Below are 14845 nucleotides of genomic sequence, written 5' to 3'. Positions count from 1 at the left end.
CACAGCGCTCAAATGCGATAGGTCAACTCGCTTTAAGCTTCGATTGACTAAATATTTCGCAGCTTAGGCTGGAGAAATTCCCGAATAAATAATCAATTATTCTATGAGCGCGGAGAGAAGAATATCTCGCCCACAGAGCACCTCACTGACCCAAGAACATCGCACACTCAGACCTTTAGACCCCACCGCTCTTTATGAAATGTTTGAATTGAGTCATTTGGGCACAAAAATAATGGTCTGCCTGACGCTTTTGAAGGGGAGAGCTATTTTGTAGGCTGAACACTAAAACCATCGGCCGTTAGCCTCCACTGGGATTCTGATTAATTAACGATTAACTTTATGTAAATTCACATTCACTAAGAAAACCGACAAGAAATCCTTTGACTCGGAGTTTGCCGTTTGCTATAAAAATAATAATGCACGGTTATTAACATATGAGCGAGTTAGTCCATCAGAGTTGAAGGCATACGAAGTAAATAAACCTACCGACAGAAATGCGTTGCACGTCATCGGCGAGATGAATAAATAATAATTTCCATTTACGCATACGAGCAGATGAAATACTAGCTTTAGCTGCCGGTTAATAAAACGGTAGCTGGTTTAAGACAAAGTTCATTTAGCAGAGTTCATAAAAAAAAATATTATCTTTCCTAACATCAATTTTGTTTGAGCTGCTTCTTTACAAAACTTGAACCACAAAAACTAGTTTAATGCCTCTAAGTTTTTCGATAGAATTAAAAAAAAAAAAAAACAAACAAACAAACAAAAAACAATGCTCCACATCAGGTGCAAGTTTTGAAAAAGAAAGAAGGAGACACACTATTAACATACGATCAGAGAAAATGATTTGCATTAAACTCTAACTCTCAAGCAGGGTGAACAAATACAAGTGTAACAATAGCTTTCAACAGCAACCTTTGCATATCCTGGACATAATGAAGTGGATGATGAATGGAACTGAACCGATCAAAATTTTCAAAATCCTTTTGATATCTTGTGTGTTGGGTAAGTACGACGTTTGTAATTCCTGTTTCAGTTATTCTGCGGTAGCTATGAAACCGTTGAACTTGACTTTCCATTTTTGAATAATTCATTTTTATTTTTAAACCTACGGAACTCTAATAACGAAACATACCGGACTCTACACACGGGCTTTCTAGACTATTTGTTAATCGCTAAAGGAAGAGTTAGGGATCTTTGCATTATCATCATCATTATTATTATTAGTTTCTCAATAATTTTCACTTTCCATACAATGCCAAATAATTAAAAAAAAAATTACCGGAATGACAAATTCGTATAAGAGTAAAGACAGCTATTGACAGCAAGCTATAACAGTATCGTACGCTTAATGGATTGTGTGATGCTTGCAACTGAATCCGGCAAAGTGTGGAAAGCTTTGTCTAAAAGTTATGCGCCAGGTAAGTACCTCCTTTATTATATCTTGACTTTTCATTTGCGAAACATTTATGTCGATTTTGGAACGTCCTTTGAAATTCAGCCAAACCGCAAACCGAGAAGAAATGTCAGGTGGCGGATATTTGGCACTGTTAATTAAAACAAAACAAACCAGACTCTACAGACGTCCGCAGTAAACTCGTAGTTTATAATTAGAGAAGGATCTCTTACAACTTGGATTCCTGAGGGCTTTTAGATTCCATATAGCGGAAAGTAATCAGAAAGCAAATAGCACAAGCTAGACATTCATTCGTGCAGTGGTCATTTTGTTTGCCCTTAGTTTTCTGCAAAATAGCTTTGGCAGCCAAATTTTGGATAATAGAAACACAATAGCTTGATTGCTATCGTTTTATGCCACTATTACATGATGCCAAAAGGGAAAAAATGTCTCCTCTTTCTATGCGTCAACTAGCTGCTGAAAGTTCTACGTGTTAGACAAGCGATCATACTTAATCAACAGCGATAGCAACATGCCAAGAAAACCGACGATACACCCAGGTGGGGAAAGTTCTCCTTTTATGATGGAGGAGGATTTGTAGCAGACCTCGAGTATGATAGCCATACGGGATTCAGCATAATAACAAGTTTACAGATCAACGGTTGGCTTGACAGAAAAACGAGAGTTGTCCTGGCAGAGTTTTCTACATTCAATCCGTCGGTGAATATTTTAGGTGTTGCCACATACTTCTATGAAGTTGATGCTTCTGGACTGATAGCAGCCTCCATGCAAACTCGTGTTCTTTCACTTGATTCTAAGGGCACACCCTCGCATCAGTTTTATTTGATTTGCTTGTTTCTGTACATTGAATTTGTTTTACTGTATTTTGTTAGAGAAATTTTCAGGCTTTACAATCATCGTTTTCGATATTTCAAGCTCATGTGGAATTGGATCGAGATATTCCAAATTGTCTTCCCTCTTATTGCCTTGGTGATGTACATAATACGACAAAGTAAAGTCATGTCAACCATGGGCAAACTGCATAGAAACATTTACGAAAATCTAAGTTTCCAAGAAGCTATCACTTGCCAAGAAGTGGAAAATGTCGTAATTGGAATTCTTACTTTCATCGTCACCATCAAGCTATTGCGGATCATTCGCTTCAACAACTATGTTGTTCTATTCTCCAAAACATTAAAGATATCTGCACGATCTTTATTATCCTTTAGCATCGTTTTATCCATTTTCTTTGTGGCATTTTTGCACTTCGGTGTCTTGATGTTTGGCTCTGTAACTAAGCGCTGCTCTTCGGTGCTGAAAGGAGCTTATTTCCAACTCGAGCTAACTCTTGGGCGAGTGAAAGCTAGACCAATCAATGAATTGGCACAGGCTAACACCATATACGCCAAAATATTCGCCTTCTTAATTCTCTTCACTCTGACCATTCTCTGTATGAACTTCTTTATCGGCATAATCAACGATGCTCTTTTGGATGCTAAGAACAACGTGAGCGAAAGTGAACTGTATGAACTTATCGATGAGAACCGTTGCTCGACCTCAAAAGAAAGAACAAAATTTTTCGATGCAATCAGTAATACATTGAAACAGTCGAGAACCTCCAAAACGTTGGCAGAAGTGAAGGAAAAAGAATTAGGAAACGTTGGCCTTGACCCCAAGAACAGTTCCAATCTCAACTTTGATTTAACAAGTCAAACTATCGTAGCTTGGGGGAAGAAAAGATCCAGAGAAACAATAGATAAACAGCAATGCAGTACAAGGAGACAAGCATTGTTCGACAGGATAAGCAACATGTTAAAATCTCTGAAAAGTAAAAGCAATGAAGACTGCAGCAAAGGTAGAGAAAAAAAGAAAGAAAGATTTTCAGAGGATGTCGTCGAATCTTCCCTCCGTAAATTACGAAGGAGACAGCATGACCTGTTACAGCGGCTGGAGAGTATTGTTTCAGGTTTCACAACGGAAGACGAAGAATTTGATTATTTGTTAAAAACAGCAGAGGCTCATAACCACTAGGTTGAGAAAGAGTCAAAAGAAAAGGTGAAAGGAAGTAAAACACGTCATCGAAAATCAATTAAAATAACAGATAGTTAAACGTAAATCATCTCGCACACACAAAGCAACAGCAGGGAAACCCCAGCTTGTCGTGTCATTGTGGCAAGTAACAAAAACAGGAAAAAAACTCAGAAAGTTATTTATTTCACATTATTTTTATAGCTGATCTCAGAGGAAGAACCTCTATTTAACTTTTCTTTGGAGCCTATTGATTGTATATAAATATGGTTCGTATTCAACAACGAAAAAATATAAATTCCTTCATATCATTGAAAACAGAGTAACACTAGGAAAGTTAAGTATTGTTATGTTATATATTCCGCCTACAAAATTTTGCTGCAAAAAGATGTAACGATGTAGACGAATATGTTCCTGCCTCGATGATTTGAATGATTTTAAAAGTGACATTTGTATTTGAGACTTTCGCAATAATTACTATGAATACTATTGATCATTTATTGTTAAGCAACAAGTAACTTTACTTATATTTTTTAAATATATTTTATTGGTTTTATTTATTGCAATTTAATTACGAAATTGTATTAATGTTTTCAATGAATGAAACTTACTTATTTACTCACTTAGACAGTTTCTTTCTTCGGAGAAACTAGCACCACTATGCTACTCTGAAATTCCAACGGAAATAAAGTTATGTATATATGTATAGAGGATTGGAATTTTGCTGGTCTCGAGCGTAATCACTCACTCTACTCCCTCCAACCCTCACCCCCCTCCCTCGTGCTTGTTTAAGTTTCCACGAAAAAGACACTGGAATAATGTCATAATGGTAGAATAGGTTTGGTTTCGCACAGTTTTCGATCTTTTATTTTATTATTATTTTTTTTTAATCTGGGTACGATGCAGATTGATTTATACACGACTAGCCACATAATCGTTCAGCGTCGACAAATTGCGCAGCGGCTTTTATCTGAAATTCTTTAGTCCTCCCTTTGTACTTTGTTGGTGACGTACGATTCCCCCCCCCTTCCCCATGGGATCCCGCCCTAATACCCCTCCCCCCTAGTAAGCGTTAAAAAATGACTGATCCCGATTAGGAGCATTCCACACGTCCTCGAGAACTTAACTGATTCCATTAATGTCAACAAAGGGCTCAAACACTGTAAGCCGCCACCATGGCGAGACCCTTCCGACTCTTCACGTCTGTGGTAAGGTAAATGGCGCTTCTTGGGGAAGTGATTGCTTCTCAGTCACATTTTCCCCAAGTAGCTTTCGCGAGCACGTTCTTGGTTGTGAAGTACTCGTAAAACCAACTGAACCTTGTTTATTTGGCATGTTATTCCAGTTCTGATCATTTTGGTTACATATTACTTTCAGTACAGAGTTGAATAATTTCGCTAGTTCAAAAACTTTCGCAAAGGAAGAAGCTATAAAAGTTACAGAAAACTTGAAGGGTATTTCAACTTTTGGTGGTCTTGCATGCTATTGTCTTTCGCGACATGTACTTACACTACCCACTTTATCATCGAACGGAATATCAATTGGTATGTCTACGCAGCGGTGACTGGTCAACAGATTTAGCTTTAGGAATACTTGAGTCACTTGCAGATTTCAGCTGCCTTCAATCAAACGGTTATGCCCGTGAAGTAAATCCCAATGTGTGATAGAGTTAACCGTAGCGCACTAATTAAAGGCGAGCCGCATTGTTATCAAAGCGTTTTTCCAATTCTCGTGAACAGCGATATTTTTATTTGACTCAATAGACGACTCACAAACTCCTGTCGGTGAAAACGTTACGTGAATTATCGAAATAGTTTCATGTCGAACAGGCGTTTTATGACCTGCGATAAGTCGGCCTTTTTTTTTTTTCCTTTTACCTTTTTTTCGAGTGCCAAATGTGGCAGTAGGGGGTTATAAATAGCAGTGCTTAATCAGCGACTTACCTGTGATCTGGTGAATTTTTTTTACGCTAACTTACTCAGATGGCTAACTTACTCTTACGTGGGGCCCTGTAAAAGAGAATAAACAACGCAAAAAAATAGCTCAATCATTTGAGATCATTCTTAGTAGTGCGATACCTGACTCACTCGTGTTACTTCAAATATGCACTGTTATACTCCGCTGATTATTTTTTTATTATTATTTTTTATGACTCAATAACTACATAGAAGTTAATCTTCCTTGTTTCCAAAAAGAGTAGAAGAATTAAGGGGTAAATATGACTTTCATATGTAAACTATACGACTTTCATATATTCACAGTCGTATAAGAACTAAGGGATTACAAAAACATCGAGAGAAAAACAAACAGTCAAGCGCCCGCCTAAAACAGGTTTACGCCTGAGGGAACAAGCTAATTATTCGTATTTGGATCCGTCTTGATTACAAAAAGGTATAGTTTTGTTCAATCCATTTAGTTGATGATAACTACTTTCAAATTAACTTGTCGAAGCGCGCAAGACCATGTCTCGCCGCATTCTGTGCGATGGCAAGCAAGCTCAAAGCTTTTTGATCTCTTGCGATATAGAAATTAAATAAAAAGGACTATATCATTCGGGTAAACATTCATCTAAGGGCCTCACATGTCCTTTCCGTCGAACACCTTAGAGAGCTTTGTCGGCGTAACATATGTTGCTACTAATACCAGCTTTTTCAAGGCTGGAATAAAAAGTAATTTAAGAAAGAGTAGATAATTGAACAGAAACTTCGTAATTCCAATCGCAATGTTTACTATACAAACAAAATCGCGTAAAACGTGCGCTTTTTACCTGGAAACGGCTTTTATTACTATTATTATCATAATTATCATTTTCATTACCATCATCATCATCATACCTATCAATATTATTATCAAGCTTATCATTATTACTATTATTATATTTTTTCATATCCTTGAGAAAATGTCGCCCGAAAAGGCAATTTCTTTTTTCTTACCATCATCCTTTCTCCATTATCCTTTTTGTTTTGGTCAGAAAAATGGCACATATTCGAGTCACACAATTTATGTTTGGATAATTTTGTGTACACATTTGTGGAATACCAACCTGAAGTTTAATTAATATTCATTTAGTGAAGAACATCTTCGAGCCCACATATCAGATCCAGACTATCGCTGCGAATTTGTTCAAATTTTATGAAACAACAACTTTAATAACGTAATTTTTTACAATTCTTGCCCGTATTGAAATTTGTTGTGATCAAAATTTCCTGTATTGGGCAGAATGAAATTTTATATCTGACAACAGCCTCAATTCCAATTTTTTTTGTTGAGCCACGTGCAACGTAAAGTTTCTTTTCTAACGAATTTAGTTTCCGGCACATGGGAAAATAGGTAGGGTTTTTCTCTGGCAGCTCAACGTAATCATACTGCAAAGATATGAACTACACGATGTGCACTAAAGACGAAGTTATTTAGCGAGAGAAAGGAACTGATGCAGATTTAAGGCTCAACTATTTCCCACTAACTGCCCTTAGTTTTCTGATCCGTTAATGTTGATGATCAACTTCAAAGACTCACGAAAACTCATATCGAAGAGGTGATCTAGCCAAACGGAGAATATATATTTATATATATTTTTTAACCTGAGAAATTCTATAGTTCATTTGCATTCTTACACTAGCGCGAATTTATCACTGAATTATTCCTGCCGGCGAAGTCAATATTATACGGGCCTAAGACACGCACTTTTATCTTTTGATGGATAGATGACAGTTATCTCTGTTCGGGTGCACGTAGATGAACAGATGGCATATTTGCGCTAGTTCCCGGTGGACATAACATTTATTTCCAAACAACAACTACCTATAAAAGAGGATCCTGATTAGTTTGAGTTGTTTACAATTTTTTTTAAACACCCATTTTTATCTTCACGTTAAAAAAACTTTAGCTTGATAAATCGATTTCCATGTCGTGAATCACTTGTATTTGTTAAATAAACAGCATTCTGCATCTGTTACAAAGAGCTTTTAGTCTCGTTGGTCCGCTTACGAGTGTAAAAATAGAACTTTCGCGGCTTATGTCAGCAAAAAGTTGTCGTATGTGATGTCTATTACACTCACGTCCTACAAAATAGTTTGAAAGCCGCTATCTGAAATCTGCCGCTCTTGTGATTTTATTAAGTCACGGACCATTATAAGGGTGTCGACATATACTAACGGCAACTTGTGATTGAGTTAGTTGATGGATGGTGCGATGAGTGGGATTCAATCTAGCAAACTGTCCACAGCCCTGTCTTTACGCTGTGCGCTGAGTAAGTACAAGCTTTACTACTTCTCTTGGTTATGCTTTAGAAATAGGGAAGATAATGAATTAAAAAAAAATTACTAAGAAATGAATGATGGAACATCAATATGTTGGTATCGGGGCATCCTGCAGCCCTCGGTCGCTTCAAACCAGAGAGATGCAAGTCAAGAGGCAAGTATTCATTTTTCTAATAACAAAACAATGGAACTCGACAACGTCAGCTCTTGAGTTTTATCACATAAAAACAACTGGCTAAATGCTGAGTTTGCAATTTTTTATGTAGTTTTTGCGCAGTTCAATACATTTTGTGGTTATTCTATGGAAATTTTAAGTACATAGTGACTGGTTAAATATAAATATCTCGGTATTGGAACATCCTGTAACCCCAAGTGAAATCCAACCGGAAATAAGATGATATTATCGGTAGCTTCTAGTGGGCCCTCTCATTCAAACTGAACTTTGGTAACGTGTCGGTTCTTAAGTTTCATAATACCTGAAAATAATAAAGATAACGAAAATAAATAAATAGATTAAAAAAGGAAGACATATGTTTTAACTTGTTTACAAGTGTAGTTTTTAGTTTTGTTCAGACGGAAAATGATTTGGATACAGTTGACCACGATAAAACAGTTTTGCGGTTTTAAAATTGAAACGGTAGTTATAATTCACGATTGTTGTGCTTAATTAAAGTTTAGTGCAAAACCTTTCAGAAATATTATGAAGGGTTTCAGGAACATAGTAGCATAGTTGCCTACCTTCATTTCTTAAGTTGGTGTGACAAGATGTCATCCGAGAGATACACAAAAACCATGTAAGATCTCTTTCGCGAAAAAACGAATTAAGTTCGTCGATTAAAACTTATTCAGACGTTTTGCTTCAACAATCTTGCACGAAAAGAAATGGGAGTTGCGTTTGAGCTTATTATACAAACACGCTTCATAGAGAACAATAATGTGGTAAACAGAAGGAAAGTTTGGACAAAGTTTTTTTTAAAATGAATGCCGTCAGCGACAGTTCAGCTTTTGACGGGTCTACCTTTTATTTCCCTCTCAAATAACTCCCTGCTTCCTCGACTTTTTTATCGGCTTCACCTGTAGAATGTTATTCTCTAAACGGACGCCGAAACCCTGTAGACAGTTAATTAATAGATTCCACCACAGTTACAAAAAGAGAAAATAAAACACAGGACTGTATTCATGCTTTTCATCGATCTCATGATAAATTTGGCATTAAACATCGATGTCAAAAGTTTTGTCTTTCAAAGAATTCGGTACGCATAGTTTCGAAATTATAAATCTTGATAAAGAACAGATTGATTCAGTTTAAGAGTTCCTCCTCGTTTAATTCATTGTTGCAAAACATACCTTTTTATCACTCCACTACCACGCCACTTAAGCCGTATTTGGGCAAGGAACATGCACAATTTTTCACAGTATTGCATTATACAACAGCGCGCAAAATACGGACGGAAAGCGGAAAAACAAAAATGTTGCACCCAACAAAACGAAATTAATGATGTTGTCGGTTTTTTGTTCTTTTTTTTTTTTGTTCATTTTTCAAGCAACAGGTCTCTGAGCACACCAGCCTTTTTTCTGATGGTCATGAAGAACACTTTAATGGTTTCTCAACGGCACTCTCTTGACTTGGAATAATACCGCGCGACTTGCAAAACTTCCTCATCGAGTAGGGTGCATTTATTTAAAGTTATCTATTCCGAGAAGTGACAATTTTGAACTTTTTGAATTTAAATTAAATGTCTAATACATACGTTTGACCTCCCGATAATGAGAATGACGGAATTACCTTAAAACGTCAGTGGCAGTTAGGGAAATTCAGGGAATTTTCTTTGCTCCAAGTATGTGAAGTCGTTGCCCAAAGCAATCAGTGCCCATCCCGGTTAATTCGAGGCACAGTTACAAACCGAGTCTTTGTCATTTTTCACCGCAATTTTTTATCATTTTCATATTAGTTTTGAGCTTCAAGTAAACAAAATCAAAGGAAAAAGATAGATAATAGATCGAACCTGTTTTGCGTATTATTCTTCAAATAATAGTTTTTGCAGCACGCAAGCGCTATCGACATCTTTAGTCGAAAACGATTTTTTTCTGTTTGCTGGTAATGCTCGACTCCATGAAAAACAGAGATTGTCTTCTTTTTTCTTTTTTTTTTTTTTCTTTTTTGTCGTGCCTTGAATAAGCAGAACAACATTACGAACAACTGGGAAATTTCACCCGGTATTTTCAAGTGTACCTGGTCACATCGCGCACTTAGACCGATCCCGTATGGACACAGAACGGAAAAATGACATTCCCTTTAATACTGACTGTTGCCATTACTGTCGCTTCGTCGGCATGTGACCCTTGCCTGGTACCCTGGCTCCAGTAGTACTTTCTAAATAATCTAGAAAAAAGTTATTTCAGAGCATTGACAAGATAGAGTCACCAGTATCGTTTCAGTTCCACTATACTTCTTGGGTGGCAAACACTCAAAAACTTTTTCGCGGAGTTTTAAAATTTTTTTATATAGTTTTTGCCACAACACAATTCAAGATGATTTAAAAACAATTAATCAGTGCGAAACAATCACGAAGTTTTTAAAATGAAGTGCGGTCCGCGCGATCACAAAGATCAAAGCAACTGAAAGCTTTGTTTTTAACCGTGGTAAAACTAAAGCCGGCAGTGCCATTTGTGTTCACTAACCCTTTTTTTTTTTTTTACATTTGGAATATCAACGTGTATGTATACCACTTCTGTGGAATTAATTCCACCCCACTAAAGCGAAAAAAGTCTTGTGTATCATTTAAATTTATTAATCTAGATTACCTATGGAGTACTTAAGCTTAAAATTGTGTCCAGAATTAACTCATTGATTTTATTTTAGACTGGCTGTTGTGTACTGATGGACTACATTGATTTGCAATTCGTATTTTCCATCCCATTTTTATTCTTTTCATTATTATATGACATTCTATGAATTTTCTCTTTTACTGAGTTATCTGTAGATTTTTTTGTTTCTTCGAACCAGATGGGGCTATTTTACAAAGCGCGATTCTGATGGCATCTTCGCTAGCAGTGCTCGACCGTATCAAGGAAAAAGTTCGCTTCTTTTTCTGTAACGGCGGCGAACCAATCAAACCCCTTTCAAACCCCTTGAATTAGCGCTAGAATAACAAGAGGGGAATATCACTCTGAATTTCCCATTCTTAGATTCTTAGTTCTGCTCGGTCAGTTAACGTTTTACCTCAAGTCTTCATAGAGGCAGAATTGTATTCGAGTCCTTTTCGTATGATAAGAGTCGTTTTTGCAGTCAATAAGCTTCTTCAGGGTGACATGATGCCGACCTGCTGTATGTTTTATAATTTAAACGTTATCTTTCTAAGTAAAGGAAAACGTCAAAACGTATGCTGTAGCGCAACAAATAAAAACCGACTAGATGCTATAAGATATTTTGTCAGTATTATTTCATTATTTGAAATGAAATCGCACGGAACAGCGAGGTAGTGTAATTCCAATTTCAGCATTTATATACCTTAAAATGTTCCGCGAAAAAATAATATCTCACTAGTTTACAAAAATAATCAGTCATAGACTTCCCATTAGAAGTACATCCGTCATGTAATCATCTCCTGATTTCGGTTGCATGTTGAGACCTTTGTTATTTGTCTGCGTTTAAAACTAGACTGTGATTGGCCACAGATAAAAAGAAAGGAGAGATTCCTAAGGCGAAACTAAAACAAAATCCTGGCTGTAAGTACAAGAATTGAGGAAACTCGATGAGGAACGGTTCAAGAAACTCACCGAAACGGATAAGGGCTCGTGGTTGAAGCGACGCGCACACGGTCAGCAAACATTAACAAGTTCTGCCTCAGCGTGCTCAAGCCGCTTTTGAGTTAAAGAAAAAATTCAATCCAAATTGCCGTTCAGCAGTCTGGTCCTGGCATCTATTATCCGCAAAATATGTTTTTGCTGAGAGTCTCCCGAGACAACGCGGGACACTTCTGAGTTTCTATTAGTGGTCGGCATTGTTGGCAGAGCTTTGTAAGCAAAAAGAAAAAAAAACATGCTTTTTACTACGCGATAATAGACAATGTAAACCATACAGTTTGCCTTGAAAGTTGGTTTTCGGACTAACCAACATACCAACCGCAAAACCCGGTGGGGGTTCCTTTTTTTGAAATGGATCTCCCGCGATTGCCCTGATGTAAAAAAATACCCTAAATACCCTAAATACCCTGTTCGAGATTTTGTTTTCGGGTATAAAGAAGATAACGTTATAAGAGAAATATGTTTGTTAGTTCTTTGTTGCTGTTGTTGTTTTTTTTATCGATCTACCTTGACGTCCAACCACAGGAGACCCAAGCTCTTACAGTAAGCATCTGCGAATTTGCAAATATGTTCTCGTTAAACAATGGGTTGATGAAATATAAGGATTCGCATGGTAATAAACAATCGTGCTCTCAACATTAAAAGATTTGGATTAGTTTTGAATAGGGACAAATATAACCCCCAAATTGTTTGTTCTTTTACATCTTGTGAATTTCTTGTGGCTGGTTGAGGGCAATTTAGCTCGGGGTTAGTTCATCTCCTTTTCCCTTTACATAACACTTTCTTAGTTACACCTGCGAGTAACGTCAACCAAACGAATCCTTTGAACATTCTCGAAGATCAACCGTATCCTTAAAAATGTTTTCGATATGTAACACGTTTTGTTTAGCTGGTTGCGGAGATGCTGCATTTCTTTCTTTCAAGTTTTTAGACAGCTCTTTAGGGAAGATAAAAAAGTCATGGGTAGATTGTGGCGAATAGTCTAACTTGAAATCTAAGAACCTCTTTTCTTGTTTCAAATGTTATTTTCGACATAACAATAAAACACCTTTCCCATTTTCTCTTCTACAGTCATCCTTCATTTCATGATGGAATTGCCAGGAACAGGTGAGTTAGTGTAATTACAATTTAATATTTAAGTATCTTAAAATGAACTGAAAAAAAAAGGATCTGACTGAATTATCAAAATAATTAGTCAGACTTCCTGCTGGAATGTCATCGTTTTGCGATTAAAAACTTTAGTTGGAAAACAAAACAAAAAAGTCAGAGACTGACGGTGCTATTACCCTGATTCCCCAATTTCCACTTTTAAAACCTTGGCTAATTCTAATTTTTCCTTCGGTAAGGTAGAGTGTTTAAATACCCATTGTTTTTTTATCATTAATGGTATATATTTTTTTTCTCTTCTCCATCTTTATCGTTATTACTGTTGTTATCATCAGTATACATTTTTCGTTTATTTATTTATTCCTTTGTCTCCATCATCAGAATTATCACTATTGTTACAATCAGTATACATTTTTTTTCGTTTATTTATTCCTTTAATTTTTCCCATAGAGTGCCAAGCAACCTGTTTCAAAAACTCATCCTACATATTTTCGAAAAGCGGAAGAAAGTGGTATCAGAACAGGCATGTCTGTTACAAGCAGGGAGGTGACTTAGTCTCCATCGAAACTCAAGAAGAATGGCAGTTTATCAGTCATGAGATTCAAAAGCGTGGTACTTCGAATACTAGTGCGTGGCACATTGGTTTAAGGAAGAGAGACGGGGATTGGACTTGGACTTGGTCGAGTGGAGAAAATCTAAGTATTTCGAAATGGCGAGATTCTCAGCCAGATGGTAACGACTCTTGCGCGGAAATGTCTAAGAATGGAGGCCTCTTTAATGGTATCTCTCGTTACGATAAAAACGCCTTCATTTGCGAGATGCCCGGAAGTAAGATCACATTCCAACCATAAAGTATATTATGTGCTGAAACATTGCAGTCTTGCGCTTGTGTCAGGAAAATTTCTCTTGCTTCTTAAAAGTAAAAATGTTGTTCACATAATATCCTCGGCTCACCTAACTTGTACGTGTGAGCGACGAATGAACTTTTAAGCGTGTATCAGTAGTTGAACATAATGGCCATGACAAAAACGGGGACATATGTTTCGAAAAAAAATGATCACCCTGAGATTTTCCCTTTGCATCGCCTGCAGCTGGAAAAACAGCGATAGAAACTGTACATTTCACAACTTTTGTCGAGCGCGCTGAGATTGGGATAATCTAACCAACGGAATTTTCCCTTGCCACAAGTTACAAGGCGTGATCACTGACGTCAGTGAATGAATCTGTGTTCTTTTAAACATAATGCATCGAAGTACGTATGCCCAAGGTCTTGAGTACCGGTACTGAAGACAGAGTGCACAGTTTTTCCCGACCTTAGCTTATGAATAACAGTTTTTTTTTTCTTTTAAACTCAACGAAACATTTTCCAAAAGAACCCTAATGATTTAGGGCTGTAATTACGCCAAGATCCTCCATGAACTGAACAATTTTTGAACGAGTAAATGGGGAGTTGAAACAGACTAAGGTAATGCAAATTAAATAGAGGCTTTACCGAAATATTTTATTTGTGTAATGGAAAAGGTGATTTAAAAGGCTTCCAAACAAACTTTGAAACTTTTTTTTTTTAACAAGTATCTGTCACAACCTAACACCTGTAAAGTAGAGAGCGTGTAAGATACAAAACCGCATGCACGTTTTAAAAAAAGAAAACAACAACAACATCAACGGCACTGGTTTGGCAAACAAACTTAAGTTCAATGTCTGTCACGGGAATTTTTTCTTTAAAACAGTCAATGATCTTACAGAAAGTATCACTCACTTCCATCAACTATTGATGAACGAAGTATAGCTCTGTTCAGTCTGTAAATGGAAAGTATTGTAAGTAAATTTAAATCTGTTTCGAGATTGAGGGAGTTTGCTCGTTTACTTGGTGCAATCGCGTGTGTAAATCTGGTCTTTTGTCAAAAGTGGGATTTTAATGCCGCTTTTTCTCTCGTTGAATTCCTTCATTTTCTGTTGTAAAGTTTACGGTACAAATGTCCATATTGAGCGGACTTGCAAAGACCTACCTAAAGCGTATTTAAAGTATAGAACTGAATATATCGCTCACTGTTTTTTAATGAACAAATTGTTTGAACGAATTCAAATATAAAATGAATGAAAACTCCATCAATTAATTCAATTTTAAACAAATACGTTACGTTCTAACTTCCTGAGTTACTTCTAGTGAAGGTCTAGGTTAATTACAAACGGTTTTTATGCCGCGTGTCAACCCATTTAATGGCATATTTGCTAACAAAAATCATTT

General features: G+C 36.7%; 2 protein-coding genes across 2 annotated transcripts; both read left to right on the top strand.

Moving 5' to 3' along the window:
- Positions 1 to 1412: 1412 nt before the first annotated feature.
- Positions 1413 to 3427, top strand: LOC136280808 (polycystin-2-like). The gene is made up of 2 exons (XM_066166518.1): positions 1413 to 1421; positions 1925 to 3427. The coding sequence occupies exons 1-2, from the start codon at positions 1413 to 1415 to the stop codon at positions 3425 to 3427; spliced, it is 1512 nt and encodes a 503-aa protein (XP_066022615.1).
- A 9151-nt stretch (positions 3428 to 12578) lies between these two features.
- On the top strand, positions 12579 to 13448 carry LOC131781706 (CD209 antigen-like protein D). Its single transcript, XM_059098423.2, has 2 exons — positions 12579 to 12597; positions 13048 to 13448. The coding sequence occupies exons 1-2, from the start codon at positions 12579 to 12581 to the stop codon at positions 13446 to 13448; spliced, it is 420 nt and encodes a 139-aa protein (XP_058954406.2).
- The last annotated feature ends 1397 nt before the right edge of the window (positions 13449 to 14845 follow it).

Source organism: Pocillopora verrucosa, chromosome 5, assembly GCF_036669915.1.
Source record: "Pocillopora verrucosa isolate sample1 chromosome 5, ASM3666991v2, whole genome shotgun sequence".
Lineage (NCBI taxonomy): Eukaryota > Metazoa > Cnidaria > Anthozoa > Scleractinia > Pocilloporidae > Pocillopora > Pocillopora verrucosa.
The sequence above is the reverse complement of the archived record's forward strand: the minus strand, read 5'-3'. Positions and strand labels throughout refer to the sequence as shown.